Raw genomic sequence first — 17,867 nt, 5'->3', positions numbered from 1 at the left:
CACAAGATCGTTGTGGTTGATGTGCAAATCTCATTCCGTAACTTCGACCACCGTTCGACATGATTTTTCACCGTTTTACAACGACGATGATGATGACCTTGCCGTTCCGCGTGATAAGCGTCTTGATCACTTGGCCGACTACGGTTGGGGCGTTCCAAATTTACTCACGTCAGAGCGCTAGAGTCTTATCGATTGCGTCCGGCACATCGCCGGAGCTATCCGCAATTGCTCGTTCCACAGCCCGCACATTCGACCCTCGTCGGTCCTTTCCCTCTAGTAGGACCGCAATTTCCTCCACGACCGCATTACTTCTCAGCGAGGGAGAACAGAATGGTTCGGAACCCGTCACGGCTTCTTCCGCAGTTCCCAGACGCAAGCGACGGGTTACGCGACGAAAGGATGCGACGGAGGAAGAGGAGTCGACCGACGCGATGAACTTTGCGACAAACGGTAGCACATCGGTTCCTCGCTCTAGCGTCTCCGAGCGAAGGCCTGAACTTCGACCGCGACAAGACTCGGCTGTTGCGGTCAAGGTGACTGATATTCGCGAGTTGACGGGTCAGAAGAAACCCGCAGCCATGTCTTCCCCTGCGTCGTCCAGAAGTAGTTCGGTATCCGGTACAGCGCCGACTGCCCCGTTTCCCAGTGTGGCGAACGACAATTCTAGAGACGACGATCGTGAATCGAACACGATGGATTCCTTGGAACGCCTTTTGGCCGACGCCAAGCAAATGGAAGCCCTGGAAGCAAAACAAGCAGAATCGGCGGCCGAAGGTGGCAAGGGGCCAACGTCCAACCTCGTGGCCACCGTCCGCAGTGCCATTTCAACTATCGTCACAGTGGACTTTTTCTTTGTCTGCTTTTTGCTGCTGTGGTTCCTGACGGGTATTTTTGGATCCTACATTCTCAAAAATGATACTATCCAGATTGCCTTTAACAGTAACTTTCAACAAATTGCGCAGCCTGCTTTGGGGATTCTCATGATTGGGTCAGTCGCCGGAGCGTTCTTTAACGAAGACGAAGACACTTAGATAAGAAATTATAGATCCATGCCTACGTTGCAGCTGGTCTGACAAGTCACTACACAACCAGAAAAAAGGTTTTATTTTCTTCTCTGCTTTTTGTGTCCCGCCTTGCCACTTGCCCCACGTTGATTGTGCAACGCACCACCACGACCACCACTTCCACCGCCGTAGCCCCTTTTCAGTTCGCTCCGGATCATCCCTTCCACTCCATTCTCATCGCCACCTCCGCGTGCTTTCCTCCTACCCTGACCCTTGCCCCCCCGCGACGCCAACTGCTCCTTGAGTTCTCGCGTGGCCATCCGCTGTGCGTCACTGACACGCTCCAACAATACCAAGACCGTCTTTTCGTCCGTCTTCCATTCGTCCAGCTTTTTACCCAGCAAGGCTTCCAATCGTTGGTACACTTCCACGTCGTACTGCGTCACCATAGCAATCGCCCTACCTGACTTTCCGGCACGCGCAGTCCGCCCCACACGATGAATGTACTCCTTCCCGTGTCCAGGTAGATCAAAGTTAATGACCAAATCGACCTGGGGCAAATCGAGACCGCGACTGGCAACGTCGGTACAGAGCAAAATGGTCCGATCGCCACTGGAAAACTTCTGCAGGGCGCCCAACCGCTTGGACTGATCCATTTGGCCGTGCAAGCATACGGCGGGGAAACCCAAGTTGCGCAGCATGAGTGCGAGCCGCTGCACGTTATTGCAGGTTGCACCAAATACGAGAATGGACTGTCCGGCGTGTTCGTTGATCAGATAGGTCAAGTAGCAGTCCTTGTATTTAGCGGGAATAAACAAGTACGATTGTAATAGCTGCTTTGGTGTCTGGAATTTGGTGCTAACTTGGACCTTGACAGGATCTTTCAGCGAAGCCCGCTCGAGCTTGGCCACTTGCGTAGTCATGGTGGCACTAAACAAAAGTGTTTGTCGTTGTTCCGGCATGTTGTCCAGGATCTGATGCAACTCTTCTTCAAAATCCATCGACAACATGCGATCCGCTTCGTCCAAAACCAAGTAGCGTACTTTGTTCAGATTAAATCCCTTTGTATCTTTCAAATGATCCAACAGCCGTCCGGGCGTCGCAATCACCACGTGTGGATTTCGTCCCAAAGCAATCGCCTGCGACGTCCGATCCACTCCACCCACAACACAGACCGCCGTTGCTCCCATTGCTTGTCCCAATCCCTGCACGACTTGCAAAATCTGAAAGGCCAGTTCGCGGGTCGGCGTCAAAATCAAGGCCGCCGTGCCCTTGACCGGTTTCCGCAACAAACCCTGCAGGATCGGCAAACAAAAGGCTCCGGTTTTCCCAGAACCCGTCTCGGCGAGGCCGATAATGTCACGGCCCTCGAAGGCTTCCGGTAAGACAGATGCTTGAATGCGAGTCGCCGTCTTCCACTCCAACCGATCGCAAGCTTCCTGAAGCGTTTCACAAGCACCGAGCGACTTGAACGATTGTTCCGTCAAAATTCCCAGCGGCTCTGTCTCTTTTGGTTCCTCCAAATCTTCCTGTGGTTTGTTGCTCTGGACGTTGTCGCCGTCGCTTTCGTCTTGATGGGAAAGGCTTGTCATGGTGAATCTAGATCCGTTGCTGTCAAGTGAAGTAAACGACGAAAACTTGATGGAATTGGGTCGATATGAACTAGCAAACCATGAAAAGGAGAAAATGGTGAGGCCGTTTTGCACCCGTGTAGTCTGATCCTTAGGAATCGATGGCGACGAAAGCAGTGTTTAGAGAAGGACGGTCAGACCCAGTTGGCTTCTCTGTATGACGTCGTCCAAACGAATGGCTATAATACGGGACTCGGTGAAACGATCCACAGGAAACCTAAATATTACTCACGGTCCCATATCGAACGAACCTGACCCAACCATGGCGTCAATTTCCGTTTACCCGCGTCATAAGGCAAAGCCACGTTTGCCATTTTTCAATTAGCAATCAACGCAGGCATCGTCGAGGGAGAAGAACAGATTCTTGAACGCGGAGAGGATGAAACCGATAGGAGAGAAGCTTACAGGCGTAGAAGAGGCAGAACAAACGTTCTACAATCCCACCAAGTACCGCTGCGTCCACTGCTTGGTACCAGCAACGGCACTGTACAAACAGTATGCTTCCGCATCGTCTACGTCATTAAGCTTGAAACTTGAAATCTGTGTACGGTGCCACCAGGTGGTGGATCCGTACGCCGAACGCGAAGTCTTACTCGTCGCTCTGGATTTGATTGCGCTGCGACCGGAAGCCTACCGGCATGTTTTGTGCAATCGAATACAGCCAAACTATCACGAGAATGGAAACGGTGTCCTCCAAGCCCAAACACAGCAAGCCACCAATAGCCGGTTATGCCAGAAATGGTTGCAGTACGTCTCCTCCAGTAGAATTTTACACGCCTACTTGCTCTGGGAAGCTTGGCGTTACGAGCGAGAAACAAAGCAACCATCTATATCGCCTTTGCAGTTTCTCTACTTTCTGAGCCTTTCTTTTGTGGAGCTTGTATCCTTTTCGGGGCCTATTGTCGCCGTAGTGTTGTGGCTTGCCGGGGCGAAAAAAAGTAGGAATTCAATCGGGGCTCCTTCCTCAATAGCTTTGAGATGGGAGGTAGTCGCTCTCTTTGTTGCCCTGGTGCTCCCGACAAGCTTTCATGCACTGACCGTCTTGATTCAAGTCTGGGAAAACACGCCTACTGTACGCGCCTTGGGTGCTTTGATGACGCTATTGTACCAAAATATGGCGGTGCAAACCATAGTCATGGCCGCGCAGGTCGATCGAGCCAAAGACAAGAATATGATCGGTCGTCGGGTCTACGAATCTTTGTGGAGGACGCATCTATGGGCCATGGCCGCGGGACTCTTAACAAGATGGATTTTGTTGCTTGCCGTGAGTGCTATGTTGCCGTCCGGAACAAACACCCCCTGTACGGGATGGCGATGGACAACAAGCGATGGGACGTCTCTGTGTTTATTGTAGCAACGCTATCTTTCTAAGAGCGTCGCCACTCGTGTTGTATGCCGCACTCATTGATGCTATATCCGGAGTCAAGACTATGTAGTGTACAGAAATAAAGGATTGAAGACTCTTTTGCCTTGTAACATGGTACCCTGCACCAAGCTAAGTCAGTTTTTTTTCTTTGCGCCCAAGTATCGGGGCAATATTGCCATTTTGCGCGAGCTTTTGAGTCAACCTTTGCTGCTGTAAAAGATTGTTTAACCTCCTTTTAAAGTAGCCAACGTATAAGGTTCTCACATTGTATTAACTGTAAGCTTGTGCTGTACGATTACGGTCATCGTCATCGTACACGGGTACAAAGCGACTGAACTTGCGGCCTTTGCCGGGATGTCGTAGTCGCCGTTCGTCTAACGAACGGGACCGTTCCCGACTCGGCGATAGGGATGCCCGTCCACCCCGATGCGATGCGTATGGGGGATCCATTTCTTTATAATCTTTCTCTCTTTCGTTGCCATTCTGGAAAAGTGTATGAATCCGTTTTTGCGAGTAACGACTACTGTACCGAGATCCGGACCCTACGCTCACTTGACTTGTTCCGGAGTTCCCCTTGTTGTACCGGCGATTGAGAAAGCCTCGTAGACCCCGGGGGGCTTTTGGACTCGCATTCACGTGAAATTGAGTCGCCGTGACGGTGGTATCATACTTTTCCTCTTCCCACCGACCCTGTTCGTAGCTGCCCGAAGTGTGAGGTGCCGATACCCGTGCTGGCGGAAAGTATCGAGCTCCAGGTCGATTGTTCGATTGATAGACACGAGCTTCAATCTTTTGCACGTTACCATGAATTGAAGGAGTCGTTGCGGATTCGTCGTCGGGGACGCTATAATCGGTGCTGTTCGTGTGAAATTGTGATTTGTCTTTGTGTACATTGCCGAAGCTGTCGTTGGTACCGAGGTCCCGGACGATTTTTGGTTCTGGTTTTAGCGGGACGACTCGTCCGACAGTCGAGTCCGTCTCTCCGTTGGACCAGAAGCGCTTGCTTTCTGGAAAGAATGCGGAGGATGGGAGATCCACCCAAGCCGAATCAAATTCATCCGCGAGACCACTCGAGCGTGCATGTTGTTCCCCAGAAAAACTTGGCGTCGTTCCCCAGTTCACCTGCTCCGCGTCTTCAAAGGCATCAAACGAGTACATCGGTTCGATAGGAAAGTGATTTGCTTCCTGACGAGTTTGGTCATCGTACGGATGGCGATATGGAGATGAGCGAGTCTGTTTCGATGAACTGAGATCGGTATCGAGAGGAGTGTATTCCACTTCCACACCAGTGGACCCATCCACACTTGTGACCCCAACAGGACCATCGTCTGACGATGTCGTCGAATCCCAAGGGTGTTGTCTTCGACTGGGGGTAGCAATCACGCTCTCCTTGGTAACTTTGCTGCACAGCTCTTCAATGGCGTCGGATGTGGGCGATCTTTGAGAGGCAGAGGACCTTGCGTTGGAGTACGGTATCGCTAGATGCTGTGCCTCCCCTGACGTAACGGACCGAGTTTGTGCCTTGGCTTCTTCCCGATCAGGCGTACTCATGGCATCCCAGCGTCGCAGCTTTTCTTCGATTTCGTCCGACGCCGATGCCTGCACTTCCCGTTTGGCACCGCCGCCCTTGGCAAAAAATTCCTCAACCAAGTCGTCCACAACATCCATGGGGGATGGCGGTCGGCCCGACCCGCCCGTGGCCGACCGCGCGACATGTGGGCTGTCCTTGGCGGCTCCGACTTGGATGGTAGCTGGTGGCGTCACGATACTCTTTTGGCGACGGCTTTCGCGTTTGGATTCGGGGCCCTCACTAACAATCGGCAATGCCTCTGTGCCGCGATGGCGTTGCGGTTTGTTGTACGCCTGGAGTGAAGAAGGCCTTGGTCGTCGGTAGGTCGTGGCAAACGCAGTCATACCTCTTTTCCGATGCGCGTGGTTTCCCAGATATGTCGGATTGGTAATGCTGGAAACGGAAGTATCGTCGTCGTTGTCCGCATAGTCCACGTCCTCCTCGGCTGGCTCGTCGTGGACTGTTTCCACAGCGTCCGGTGGGGGTGAGACGTTCGCTACGGACGTATCCGTACCGATGCTCGGGGTGTAACTGCGACTGCCGCTGGCCAGACTGAGTTGCGAACGCAAATCCGAGGCTGTATTCTGCGACTGCGACATGGATCCACTTTCCTGTCGTAAAATAGCATCAATCTGCGCCAAGGCGTCGTCCGGATTGTCACGTCGGACGGCCGCCAAGCGTGCCACGAGCGACGCTACGGAGACGTGTTCCGGAGATGGTTTTGTCCCGACGTCACTTTCAGGCTTGACGGGAATGGGTCGCGACGTTGGTGGAGGGGAATCACCTTTGTTGCCTTGGTCGCGGCCCGCAGTGGGTGTGCTACGAGCGCCCCCGTCGCTGTGTGTTTCGTCGTCGACGGGCCCAGAATAAAGTGGAGGATCGGGATCCAAAGTTTCGTGGCTCGACTGTGGTTGGTGATCGGATGTAGTTGACTCGGGACGGGGCGGGGAATGTTCGGTGCGCGTGTACGGGTGGGGGGACTCCGTGCGGCGGGCCGGTGTTTCGGCCGTTCCGTAATGGGCGGTGACGCGTGAGGCAGCGATCGGTTGCCGTTTCTTTCGTGCGGAGGGCGAGACGGATCGCGGACGAAAGGTCTCACCGGGTTGCAATGCGGACGGTCGCGATGGGTGATTCTTCCACTGGAGGGTGAGACGTTCCTGGGGATCCCACATTTTTTCCCGCAATTCGCGCACCTTGGAAGGCGAAGGCGTTTCCACGGTGGCGTCGTAGCTATTATTAATGTTGTTGTCGTTGTTGTTGTTGTTGTTGTTGTTGTTGTTGTTGTTGTCGTTGTTGTTGTCGTCGTCATCGTCGTTGTGATTATTCTCTTCAATTTCCGCTTGCGCGTGCGAGAAATCGAAACGACGTTTTTCTGGTTCGGTACGCGGCGAGGCCCGTGTCGGTGGCGCTTGTGGCGATGCGGGTGACGACGAGGACGCGGTGGAGGACGGTGTGGAGGAGGAAGTGGCACGTCCACGTGCATTCCGCCGACGCGATTCGAACCGTTGGGCGAGCTGACGCGTGCGGTGACTCTTCGTCGCATCGACCGTCGGATCGGGGTGATCGTGCAGTGTTGTCTGTGGTTGCGGCGTGGTGGTAACGCCGGATTCACAGTCTCGGTGTTGTCGGACGGCGGCTTCCAAGTACCGTGCCGGAATACCTAGGGGCAACAACGTGTGGGTGTTGCCGACTCCCGGTTCCGAACGTGTGTATAACGCTGTCCGCGCATCGTTGGACGGATCGAGACGAGACATGATAGGGGCCCGGTCCGCAAAACCAACCGTTCACACACACTCACGCGGAAAGCGAAGGGATGGTAAAAACCGCGCAACTGCTACTCCTCGACACGGAACTGTTTTACCGACAAAGGACTGATAGCGTAACAATCAGTAACAATGAATCAACTGGATCTGGATGTTGCTTGTCAGTTGCATTCGATTGGACTCGATTCAATATCAATGGGACGAATTTTTGCTATGGATTGCTGTCGATGATCGAGGTCACGGTCCAGTCCAGTCCAGTTCAGTTCACAGTGAGTACCGGGCAATTTGCGTAATGTGAACGTGAGAAAGAGAGAGAGAAGAGAGGTCGACAGTGTATGACACACACACACACAAATATTCCGGTGCCAACTCCCACCTTCCGACACTCTCTCATCAGTGGCGGGTAGCGAATGTCACCATCCTTCTTGTTTTTGGTGACCCGGGACCCCATCCCTCGCAATGGGGTGTCCTATACCATTCCGCGACGGGTAACTTCGGGGGCTATTTTCGTGACGTCTAAGCACCGCACGCTTGGAAACCGGATGGCGTCTGAACTCATAAACATTGAATCCAATATTGAAATTCCAATTTCCTTATATAGGCGACAATGCCGTTTACTTAAAAGACACCACTTCCGTTGAATACCGAGACACATACACTGGCCGTGACAGGGGGCATAGGTGGTTCGGGAATTGCGATCGAACGGTACCTCTAACAGCGCGGTGCCGCCTGGAAGTCGTTCCGTGTTTTCGTTTCGGTCAGTAAGCAGGGTTCCCAATGTTAGGGCAGTGGGGTGAACCAACCCTACCAAGAGAGACTTGTGGGGGGTTTCCGAGCCACAAGTCACAACTCCCCTTATGGCGCATCCCCTCGTGCTCGTTCAATCCCCGTGGGTGTTTTTGGCCCATGGACGGTGGCAACGGACCAATTCCATTCTACAACAAGACGAGTAAATATAGGTAGCAGTCGTACTACTAGTACTCCGGTGCGTTCCGTTCGTTGCAACCAAAAAACCAACCCCCCCCCCCCCCTCGGGAGTCCCCAACAAGTAGTGAGGACTGACACACAGAGAGAGAGTGTGTGTGTGTGTCAACAACAATCGCAGACAATCTCGGCCATGGCTGGTCCCAACGGCAAAGGCGGTCGCAACCCCAAAAAGAAGAAGAAAAAGAAGACTTCTCCGTCGAATCGACTCGTTGACGGGGATTCTTCCGTCCCGCAAAACGCAGTGACTGTGAATAGTACCATTCCGACGAATACGATCACGACGAACGGTACTTCCGAGGCGGCCACGGACTGGTACCACGCCGCACTCGCTTGCAAAGAACAAGGCAACGCCGTCTTGGCGTCGACCACACCGCTGCACCGGGACCCTACCACTACCAACCACACGAATCCGATACAACAAGCGGTAGCGGACTACCAACGAGGCTTGGCGTGCCTGTCCGCCGTGGCCGATACCCCCGCCGCGGCGACGGAGTGTTGGCGGGATTTACGCACGCAATTGCACGGCAACTTGGCCATTGCCTGGGCCAAGCTTGGTGACTACGAGGCGGTCGAAGCCGCTTGCTCTCTGGTACTGGACAGTCCCACGAGTGCCGCGGATGTGGCGACCGCCAAACTCTGGTACCGTCGGGGGACGGCGCGGTACGAACGAGGCCGACACGGACCGGATGACGCTCTCCTACACGCGAGTCACGACGATTTGCGGCACGCACAAATTCTACTCGAACAAATCGACAACAACGCTAGTAAGAGTCACCATCACAACAATAGCAACAACACTATGCAACAGAGCGTACAGAGTGCCATGCAAAAGACGACACGAGCTTTGGAAGAATGCGCACGTATGTGCAACCGAAGTTCCAACTATTCTTCGAACGGCACTAGCGAAGCGACCGTCGACATCTCCATGTCATTGGCAAACGTTACAGCAGTCCGTCCCGAACGACCCGATCCGTTGACGCAACGCGACGACGTACGTAAATTATTGTTGGCTCGACACTGCGGATTCGCTCAGCAGCAGCAGCCTCCATCATACGGAAACGGCCACGGTCACTGCGCGAGCGAAACAGTCGAATCCACTGCAGGAGAAGCACTCTTTTTGATAGATTGGGACTGGTGGTGTGACTGGTGTTACCACGTCGGCCTTTACGCCACCAACGCTCCACAAATACAATACTACATGGTGCAGGGTGCCGTCTTGCCGGATGAAGAAGAGGACCGCGATATGGATCAGTCCGACGCGCCTCCCGGTCCCATTGACAATACCGCACTCTTCCTCTTGGCACCCCAAGTATGGCACGCCAAGAAAACTCTTTCTACCGCCCAACACTTTTACAAAACCTGGTATCTTTCCTACACAACCACGCATGGCCATACCACCACTGTAGACGATATTGTGCCACCACTCCAACCCCACCTGGTCCGCGGCTATCACTACGAATTATTACCCCGGGAAGTTTACGCCGCGTTGCGTTTGTGGTACGGGGAACTGACACCCAGCATTTGTCGTCGCGTATCGGTGTCCCGTCACGTGCCCACGGTACACCTCCATCCCCAATCACCAACACTACAACCAGCGACCGGACCAACGTCGTCTTTCTGTTCCGCTTGTTACCGAGCGGGGGCGACCATGCGTTGCAAACGGTGCATGTCCGTTTACTACTGTCAGCGCTCGTGTCAAGAATCGCACTGGCAATTTCATAAAGCTCCCTGCAAGCGGTTGGCAGCCACCAACACGGAGGAGACCGTAGGATCGCCCGTCTTACCGCCGCCATCGTACGGTCGCGTTGGTTTACATAATCTGGGCAATACTTGTTTCATGAATTCCGCCTTGCAATGTTTGAGTCACGCGACGCCACTGACTCGGTCCTTTCTGTCTAACCTGTACTTGATCGACGTTAACGTTGACAATCCCTTGGGGAGCGGTGGGAACCTCGCACACGCCTACGGCGCGGTCTTGAAGGATCTGTGGATGAAATCTAACACGACTTCTCTCAGTCCCACCGCGCTGAAACGAGCAATCGCCATGTTCGCCCCGCGTTTTGCCGGATGCCTGCAACACGACGCACAAGAATTCCTGGCCTATTTGTTGGACGGCTTGCACGAAGATTTGAACCGGGTGCGACAAAAACCGTACGTGGAAATGCCCGACATTACTCAAGGGCAAAACATGGCCGTCGCCGGTGCACGGGCTTGGGAGGCCTTGCGCCGGAGGGATGATTCGCTCGTCATGGATACCTTTTACGGACAGTTTCGATCAACCTGTGTCTGTCCACGATGCCAACGAGTGTCCGTCTCCTTTGACGCTTTTAATCACGTGAGCTTGCAAATCCCGACATCGGTAAACGCAACAATCTCCGTCGGGGTATTTGTTATGGGGGAAAGTGGACGTTGGACAAGATACGGGGTCAGCCTACCTAGGACCGCCACCACCGCGACTTTGCGATTGCACTTGACAGAATTGTGCGGTGGGAAAGATTTGGCGCGGCTGGTTCTTTTGGAAGTATTCCACAATGCCATTGTTCGTGTCGTAGACGAAACGAAATCTGTGGGGCAGTTGCATCCCAACACCGTCCTGGCCGCTTTTGACGTGGATCCTCTGACGGGCAATGCTGATCCAACCTTTCACGTGTGTGCCAGCCACAAGCTACTCCCGGAGGATGGGGACAACAATTTGGACCAGCCAGAGCTGTTTGGCTTTCCCTTTATGATTTCCTTCTCGGGGAAAACGACGTGTCGGCAAGCCTGGGAACATCTTTGGTCTAAGGTGCAACATTTGGTGGCGCACGGAAGCGACGAACCCGACTCGAGTGCCCGCGATTTACTGCAAATTCATCTGCACGATCACCGGAACCAGCGCCTACCCGTGTTCCCAGTGGCCAATCTCGATGTCACCTTGGCGGAGATGGACAATGCAATGGACACCGAATGCACGTCCGCTCTCCCTCGAGATTCGGACCTCAGGCTTATCGACCTTCTGGGCCCCAAATCCACTGACAACTACATATTTTTCTGGCTGGAATGGCAAGAGAGCCCAGACGTTGTTTTAGGAAGTGTCCCAGGAGAAAAAGGATTGGAATCCAGGATTGATGAAGAACGATTTCTAGCTTTTGAAAGTGATGCGAGCTGGTTGTTATGCCAGAAGAGGCAGAGAGCACAAAGTTTGGCAAAAGGAGTGACGTTAGACGAGTGTTTCGAAACCTTCATTCAGCCTGAACGTTTGGATGACAACAATATGTGGTACTGCTCGAATTGCAAGGATCACGTTCGAGCCATGAAGACTATGGAACTCTGGCGGTTGCCAAATGTTCTGGTCGTGCACTTGAAGCGCTTCGAGTTCCGCAATGTGCTGCGGCGAGACAAATTAGAAACTCTGGTCGATTTCCCCCTGGATGGGCTGGACATGAGCAAGCATTGCGGGTCGTATTCGTCCAGGTCGTTTGAAGACGAACACGTTCCGGCCACTTACGATTTATTTGCCGTGACGAATCACTTCGGACGAATGGGATTTGGCCATTACACCGCATTTGCCCGACGATGGGACGAAGAGGGCATCCATAACGAGCACTGGGCACTCTTTGACGATTCAAGCGTACAGGAGGTCACCGATGAGAGGAATATAGTGTCATCCGCAGCGTACGTACTCTTCTACAGACGTCGAACCTTTCATTAGATGGTGGATCTTTTGCGAAGGGAATTAAACTAGAACTTTTAAATCATTTTCAAGTGATCTCGGTTGCGTTCAAACAATCGACCTTGATTTCTGTAACAAATTTTCATCATGCGTCCCCATCCGCTACATCCACCTGGTCCATTTCATCAAATTCATCCCCTTCAAATAGGGCATCTCTAAAACATTGTGGTGCACCCGTCACAAAGAACCGATGGTCAATCGCCTTTGGAATTTGTAACGGAGGACTATCATTTTTCATCTCTGGTTGTAATTTTTCCCAAACTGGTGATACCCTTGCTATTGGTGTAGACACCAATTGTATCGCTGCTTTTCTTTCTACACCACGGCTGTCTTTCTTTATACTTTTTCCGCCGTATCCTTTCGTAATGGCCCGTACCCAAGAATGCTCCTCACTAGCGGGTGGCAACGGTCCACAAGGTCCGTACAGTCGCTGTTGTTTCATCTGGTCGGGAACACGTCGAGTCCAAAACCCGATCAGCAAGGTCAACCGATGTTTATTGGGTAAGTCTTTTCCCTCGTTTTTGGGTTCTGCTTTCCATAGACTATTGACATCCGGTGTAGTTTCCATTTTCGGATTGTCTTCCGTTACAGCAACGTTTGGTTGCTTCCCGGGACAAGGGAGTACACCGTGCAAGAGGTTCCCGGGGAAAACAAGGACTTGATTGTCACGAGGAACTGCTTTCCAGGCTACTTGTGCAAGCTCAGTGGACTCAGGAGTTTGGTCCAGTACAATTGTTGAACCGCCGCCGTCGCCACTATCATCATTTTCGTCCTTCTCCCCACCCGTCAAGTACAGTACGCACGAAGCGATCGGATGCGTAATTTGTTGCGACTGAGACAACAAGGCCTCGTCGGTATCAAAATGTAGATTGTGCCCGAGATTGGCCTGAATGGGCCGGGTGTGGATCCACCATTCAAAGCCGCAAATGCCGTCGGCCGTGGGTCCACCTAGATGAGTCTCGACGGCCGGCAACACGTAATTCATTACTACGTCTTCCAACACATTACGTGGTGTCTGTTGGGAAGAGGGTCGGTCCATGAAGTACGAATAGTAACCGCGATGGGCGTACCCACTTTCCTGCCAATAGGCGGCTTCCGGGGCAAAGACACTACACAACTGCTGATAAAGAGTCTGCGGTAAAAGTGCACCTTGCGCGCATCCACAAAATTTGGCTTGTTGACGATACATCGCCGGGTCTTTGATCGTTTCTTTCGGAAGTTTGGTTGCCATTTCGTTGCGTTCATTCTGTTGGTTGGTAGTACCGGTCCCGTTTCCTTCTTCTCCCCAGCGCCATAGATGTGGATGCAGCCGATGAGTGACAGGAAAATGCTGCAAATGTGATTTCGCGAGATCGTGTTGTCCAATGACGGACAATTGCATGGCTGCCATAAATCGCGCCGTCCCTTCCACTGACGAAGCGGACCAGTATTCCAATTCGGAGGATGTTTCCACTTGCTCGTCGTCCTTTTCCTCAATGTCTGACTCTTCGTCGTCTACCATGAATTCAACTCCCACCATCTGGTTCAAAACGAGCGATTCCAACCATTCCTTGACCGCTACATCGACGGTATCATCGTCGAGTAGCTCCAGAGCTACGTGTCGGACGTGGTGGGCACACGTAGCCGCGTAGTGATACCAGTGAGCCACATCGGCTCCACGATTTTCCACCCACACAAGTCGCTGCGTGAGCCGCCCCCAGTTGGCAGCCATGGACCAAGCCGCTGCGTTCCACGGACAATACGTCAAGGCATTGGTGACGTGTCGTTGAATGGTTGGTAGGTGCTCATCCAAGTTGAGTCTATCCCGGCCCTCATTGAGTGATTGCAAGGATTCTGCAATAGCCGCATCGGCCAGGATATTTGAAACAACACTGACTAGTACAGGCAATAGCGACCGACGTGTGGTCAATGTGGACAAGGAAGTCCGAGCATCCGTGCCGAGATGGGGAGTTTGGTAGCTCGCACCGTTGTGGGACAGTAAGAGTTGTAATATTTCTTCCAATTCATCATAGTCCCCTTCCATATTTTTGCCATCTGTATGTTCGATTTCTTCATCATATTGGTCCGCTGCGGATTCGAGAAACGCCCGATAATGGGCCCATACTTGATCGAGCAACGCATCCAGTCGATTGTCATCTGACTGTAAATTCGATCCGTTTTTGGCCCGTTTCGAAGCGCGTTCTTGCTCGTGGGAAGCCGTCGCCTCGCCAGGCTGTCTCTGATGTTTGTCTCCTTCGACCGCCATGACGACACGGATGTAATAGTAGTGACTCTAGCGGGAGCGCTCCTTGGGACGTAAGCTTTCGCTTTGGTCGGCTTTTGAACTTGTCGTATCCTGTTTATTGTCAATGGCTCGCAAACAAAGCGTGGAGACGGATACTGTCGGACATCCAGTTGGGACACGCTCAAGCAAGACCGGGTTCGGTTCGTGACCGAAAATTACAAACCCGTCTGCCCATCACTCCTTCCGGGTTTGAAATTCACAGGCGCTATTGCTATTCCGACTAGAGATGATGGTGACCATGAACAACACACAAAATAAACTGCACAACCTTGACAGTGAGCAGGATTTTGAAAAGGTCTTGTCCCGGACGAGTAGTTGTCGTCTTTCTTCTTCCTACATGGAAATTATATTCTTACGTTGCTACTCTTCCAAAAGTTGCCAATCCTTTGGGAGGCGTGCCGCAATTGACAGCCGCGGGTAGCGAACGCTTTTTTCACGGATTCTCGCGAGAAGCTCGTTACGTCTTTCCACTTCCGGCACGATGCTATCGTCGCTGCGCTACTCCTCCGCGAGATGTCGGGTGTCACTGGCATGTCGTTACCAAACTAAGCCATGCGCTGGCAATCCTCGGTGTGCAATTCCTATTCAAAGTAAATCTGCCGTGGGCTTCTGGAAATGTGACACTTTTGGAGACCAGAGAGCATTGCCAATTCGAAGCACCCGATGCGTGTCGACCGATACCAATACTCCTTCAATAGATCCCACCACTTTGTCGACAATCGACCACGTGACGAAAGACACTAATCCTCGCACTGCGACGGAAGATTTGTACGAAAAACTCGAGCATACATCCCTGTCGCTCTTGACTCAAACTCCCATTTCTCTCTCGCACCAAACCGACATTGTCAAAGTTTTGGAAGCTTGGAAGCTTCTGTTACCCAAACTTCAAGAGCTGGATGAAATACCTGATAGAACGCTGCCTACGAATCAATGCAGTGCGGCGATATCCCGTATGCAGGACCTTTACGAACTTTGGAAACGCCGACCAATTGTCACTAACCGCCCCTTTCAAATCATGCTGGAAGTGTTCGCGCACACGCCGACGATCAGCGACAACAGTAATGCGCGTGGTATGGCTGCACTCCAGGTTCTGGAAGACTGGAACCGATCGTTTATGGGGGACATGGAGCTAGAACCGCGCCGTACAGATTATCACCTTGTCCTTCACGCCTTTGGCAATCAACCCCTATCTTTGAGTTCCGCATACATTGAGCCAACTACTGCCGCCCAACCCGGCGAAGTCGCGCAGGAAATTATGACCCAACTCGTGGCCTGGGGTGTCACCATGAAACCCACTGCCGAAACCTACCAATTGGCGATAAGGTGTTTGACAAGGGGCATCCAGCAACTGACGACATCCTGGGATAACGAACGTGACACCGAGGTAATGTCGAACGTTGAGCAGCTTCAACACACGGTGCGTGAGTATGCGTCGCGTCTTATCAACTTAACGGTATCCTCTGGCTCTTCATCGTCCATGACCATCTGGCTGGGGCTTTCTGACGCCTTCCAAGCGATGCATGTACCGGTGGATCGGTTTGAAGAGGACGGCCCCAAAAGAATTCAAGACGCGGATTGGTATCGGCAAACTTTACCGGTATGGAAGCAGGCACTAATCGAGAGCCGAAGAGCATTGGACCGGAGAATATTGCGTGAAAATATGGATCGCACGTGTAAAGCTCTTCTGTTACTGCACGAGCGGTACTTGGAACCAGCAGAGCAAATCACGGCAATACGAGATACGCTGGAAGAACTCAAGGGGCTGTACACAAGCTTGCCGTCGGCTGAGCACTACTGTATTGCCATAAATAGTCTCACTTCGATGAAGGAGTCGGTGGCAAAAAAATTCGCTCTAGACCTGGCAGTTGGCATGGAAAAGCAACACCGGCGTAAATTCGATTCCAGCCAAAGCGATGGATGTTTGGACTCGGAAGAGATGGTGAAGTCGTGGAATCTACTTATGACGGTGTACATGCAAGTAGGAGAGCTGTCTAAAGTACTCGATCTCTGGAAAGAAATGACGGTCAATAAAATACCACGGAACAGCTTAAGCTTGTTCCTGGTCCTTAAGGTCCTGGCCCAGCAAGAAACATCGCAGTCAGCCAATCAGGCGACATCGATCCTCTTCAAATATCTATCCATGGACCGCAAACCCTTTGAACCTACCGCTGAGCATTTTCGGTGCGTCATGATGGCATGGTGCAACAGTCGAGATCGCCACGCAGCCTCTCAGTGCCAACGCGTCTTTGATCGGATGCTACAATACAGTGCCGAGTCGCGAAAACAATCGAGAAGCGACGGCACAGAAAAGCCGACACTAGAGCCACACGCACTTCATTTTACTGCACTGATTAAGACATTGGGATACAGTCGACGACCCGATGCTGCCAAGAAAGTGTCGGCTTTGCTCGTTGAAATGTTGGAGTTGGGTCTAGATCCTGATTTGCAAACGTATACGTCTTTTTTCTCGGCGTTGTCACATACGAAGAGTCTTCAAGGCGCAGAGGAAGCCCAGGAATGGTACGACAAACTGCAAAAGGAATGCTCCAAGGTAGTACTAAATGTCCACTGTTATGCGTCGGTTATGTTCGCCTGGACCAAAAGCGGCGCCGTCGATGCACCTGAACGATGTCGAGCTATCTTTGACGAATTATGGAGGGCTTACTTATCTACCCCTGCGTCCGAAGAAGGGGATCTCCGTCCAACTAGCGCCGTATACCGCGCTTTGATGGAAGCCTGGGCTAGTAGTGGACGAGCGCAGGCACCAGACGAGGTAGATGCGCTACTGTCCTTAATGGAGAAAAAGGCCGAGCAGGGCTTGATCGATCCCCCTGACAAAAAAGTATACGCTTTGGTTATGGCAACTCATTGGAAACACAATGACCGCAACGCTGTAGCAAAAGTACAAGACGTATATAGTCGCATGACTGCGAGTTACGAAATGGGAAATATTGCGGCTAAACCAGACGCTCACTGTCAGACTATATTGATGAATGCTTGGGCGAAGAGCGACGTCCCCGAGCGGGCAAAGATTGTGTTGGATCTTCTCCGGGAAATGTTTCAAGCTTATAGCCAAGGTGACTTGGATATGCAACCCAATGCCTATGCCTTGGCGGCCGTGCTGAACGCCTGTGCTTTTGTCGATAAGGACAATGAGACTCTTCGACGACAAGCCGTGCAAATCGCTCTGACTGCGTTTAATGACTTCTCAAACAGTGAGTTAGAGGGGACGAACCCCTTTATCTACTGCTATCTTTTTCGAGTACTTGGCCATCAAGTCGATGACATGGTCGAAAGAACGCGTTTGGCCAGTGTTATCTTTCAACGTGAGTCGATCGTGAAAACCTAGCTATTTTCTCGTCGCTCCTCTCTTACGTTCTCACACGTTGGCTCTTCCGTCGCAACAGGTTGCTGCCAGGAAGGATTCGTCGATGACCAAGTCATCAAAATGATGAGACGCTATGTTCCCGTATTGTACAAAAAGATTCCATTGGATGGCAAGAACAAACCTCGTTTGCCTATCGGCTGGACGCGTCAACTGGACTAGCTA

The 17,867-nt window shown here is 52.3% G+C and overlaps 7 protein-coding genes across 7 annotated transcripts; 4 read left to right on the top strand and 3 right to left on the bottom strand.

Moving 5' to 3' along the window:
- Positions 1-49: 49 nt before the first annotated feature.
- Positions 50-1,031, top strand: PHATRDRAFT_47708 (predicted protein; the record flags this gene model as incomplete). Its single annotated transcript, XM_002182059.1, has 1 exon — positions 50-1,031. The coding sequence occupies exon 1, from the start codon at positions 60-62 to the stop codon at positions 1,029-1,031; it is 972 nt and encodes a 323-aa protein (XP_002182095.1). The 5' UTR covers positions 50-59.
- Positions 1,032-1,297: 266 nt separating this feature from the next.
- On the bottom strand, positions 1,298-2,673 carry PHATRDRAFT_28984 (predicted protein; the record flags this gene model as incomplete). Its single annotated transcript, XM_002181902.1, has 1 exon — positions 1,298-2,673. A coding segment is annotated over exon 1 (1,299 nt), but the record flags the coding sequence as incomplete, so codon positions are not given.
- A 214-nt stretch (positions 2,674-2,887) lies between these two features.
- On the top strand, positions 2,888-4,249 carry PHATRDRAFT_47706 (predicted protein). Its single transcript, XM_002182058.1, has one exon. The coding sequence runs from the start codon at positions 3,015-3,017 to the stop codon at positions 3,987-3,989; it is 975 nt and encodes a 324-aa protein (XP_002182094.1). The 5' UTR covers positions 2,888-3,014; the 3' UTR covers positions 3,990-4,249.
- On the bottom strand, positions 4,218-6,743 carry PHATRDRAFT_47705 (predicted protein; the record flags this gene model as incomplete). The annotated part of the gene is made up of 1 exon (XM_002181901.1): positions 4,218-6,743. One exon carries the CDS (start codon positions 6,741-6,743, stop codon positions 4,272-4,274), a length of 2,472 nt encoding a protein of 823 aa, XP_002181937.1. The 3' UTR covers positions 4,218-4,271.
- Positions 6,744-8,451: 1,708 nt separating this feature from the next.
- PHATRDRAFT_47704 (predicted protein) lies at positions 8,452-12,040 on the top strand (the record flags this gene model as incomplete). The annotated part of the gene is made up of 2 exons (XM_002182057.1): positions 8,452-11,975; positions 12,013-12,040. The coding sequence occupies 2 exons, from the start codon at positions 8,452-8,454 to the stop codon at positions 12,038-12,040; spliced, it is 3,552 nt and encodes a 1,183-aa protein (XP_002182093.1).
- Positions 12,041-12,118: 78 nt separating this feature from the next.
- Positions 12,119-14,278, bottom strand: PHATRDRAFT_47703 (predicted protein; the record flags this gene model as incomplete). The annotated part of the gene is made up of 1 exon (XM_002181900.1): positions 12,119-14,278. The coding sequence occupies one exon, from the start codon at positions 14,276-14,278 to the stop codon at positions 12,119-12,121; it is 2,160 nt and encodes a 719-aa protein (XP_002181936.1).
- A 307-nt stretch (positions 14,279-14,585) lies between these two features.
- Positions 14,586-17,864, top strand: PHATRDRAFT_47702 (predicted protein; the record flags this gene model as incomplete). The annotated part of the gene is made up of 2 exons (XM_002182056.1): positions 14,586-17,643; positions 17,725-17,864. The coding sequence occupies exons 1-2, from the start codon at positions 14,799-14,801 to the stop codon at positions 17,862-17,864; spliced, it is 2,985 nt and encodes a 994-aa protein (XP_002182092.1). The 5' UTR covers positions 14,586-14,798.
- Between the last annotated feature and the right edge of the window lie 3 nt (positions 17,865-17,867).

This window comes from Phaeodactylum tricornutum, chromosome 14 (genome assembly GCF_000150955.2).
Source record: "Phaeodactylum tricornutum CCAP 1055/1 chromosome 14, whole genome shotgun sequence".
Classification (NCBI taxonomy): Eukaryota; Bacillariophyta; class Bacillariophyceae; order Surirellales; family Neidiaceae; genus Phaeodactylum; species Phaeodactylum tricornutum.
This window is presented reverse-complemented; position numbering and strand designations above follow the sequence as displayed.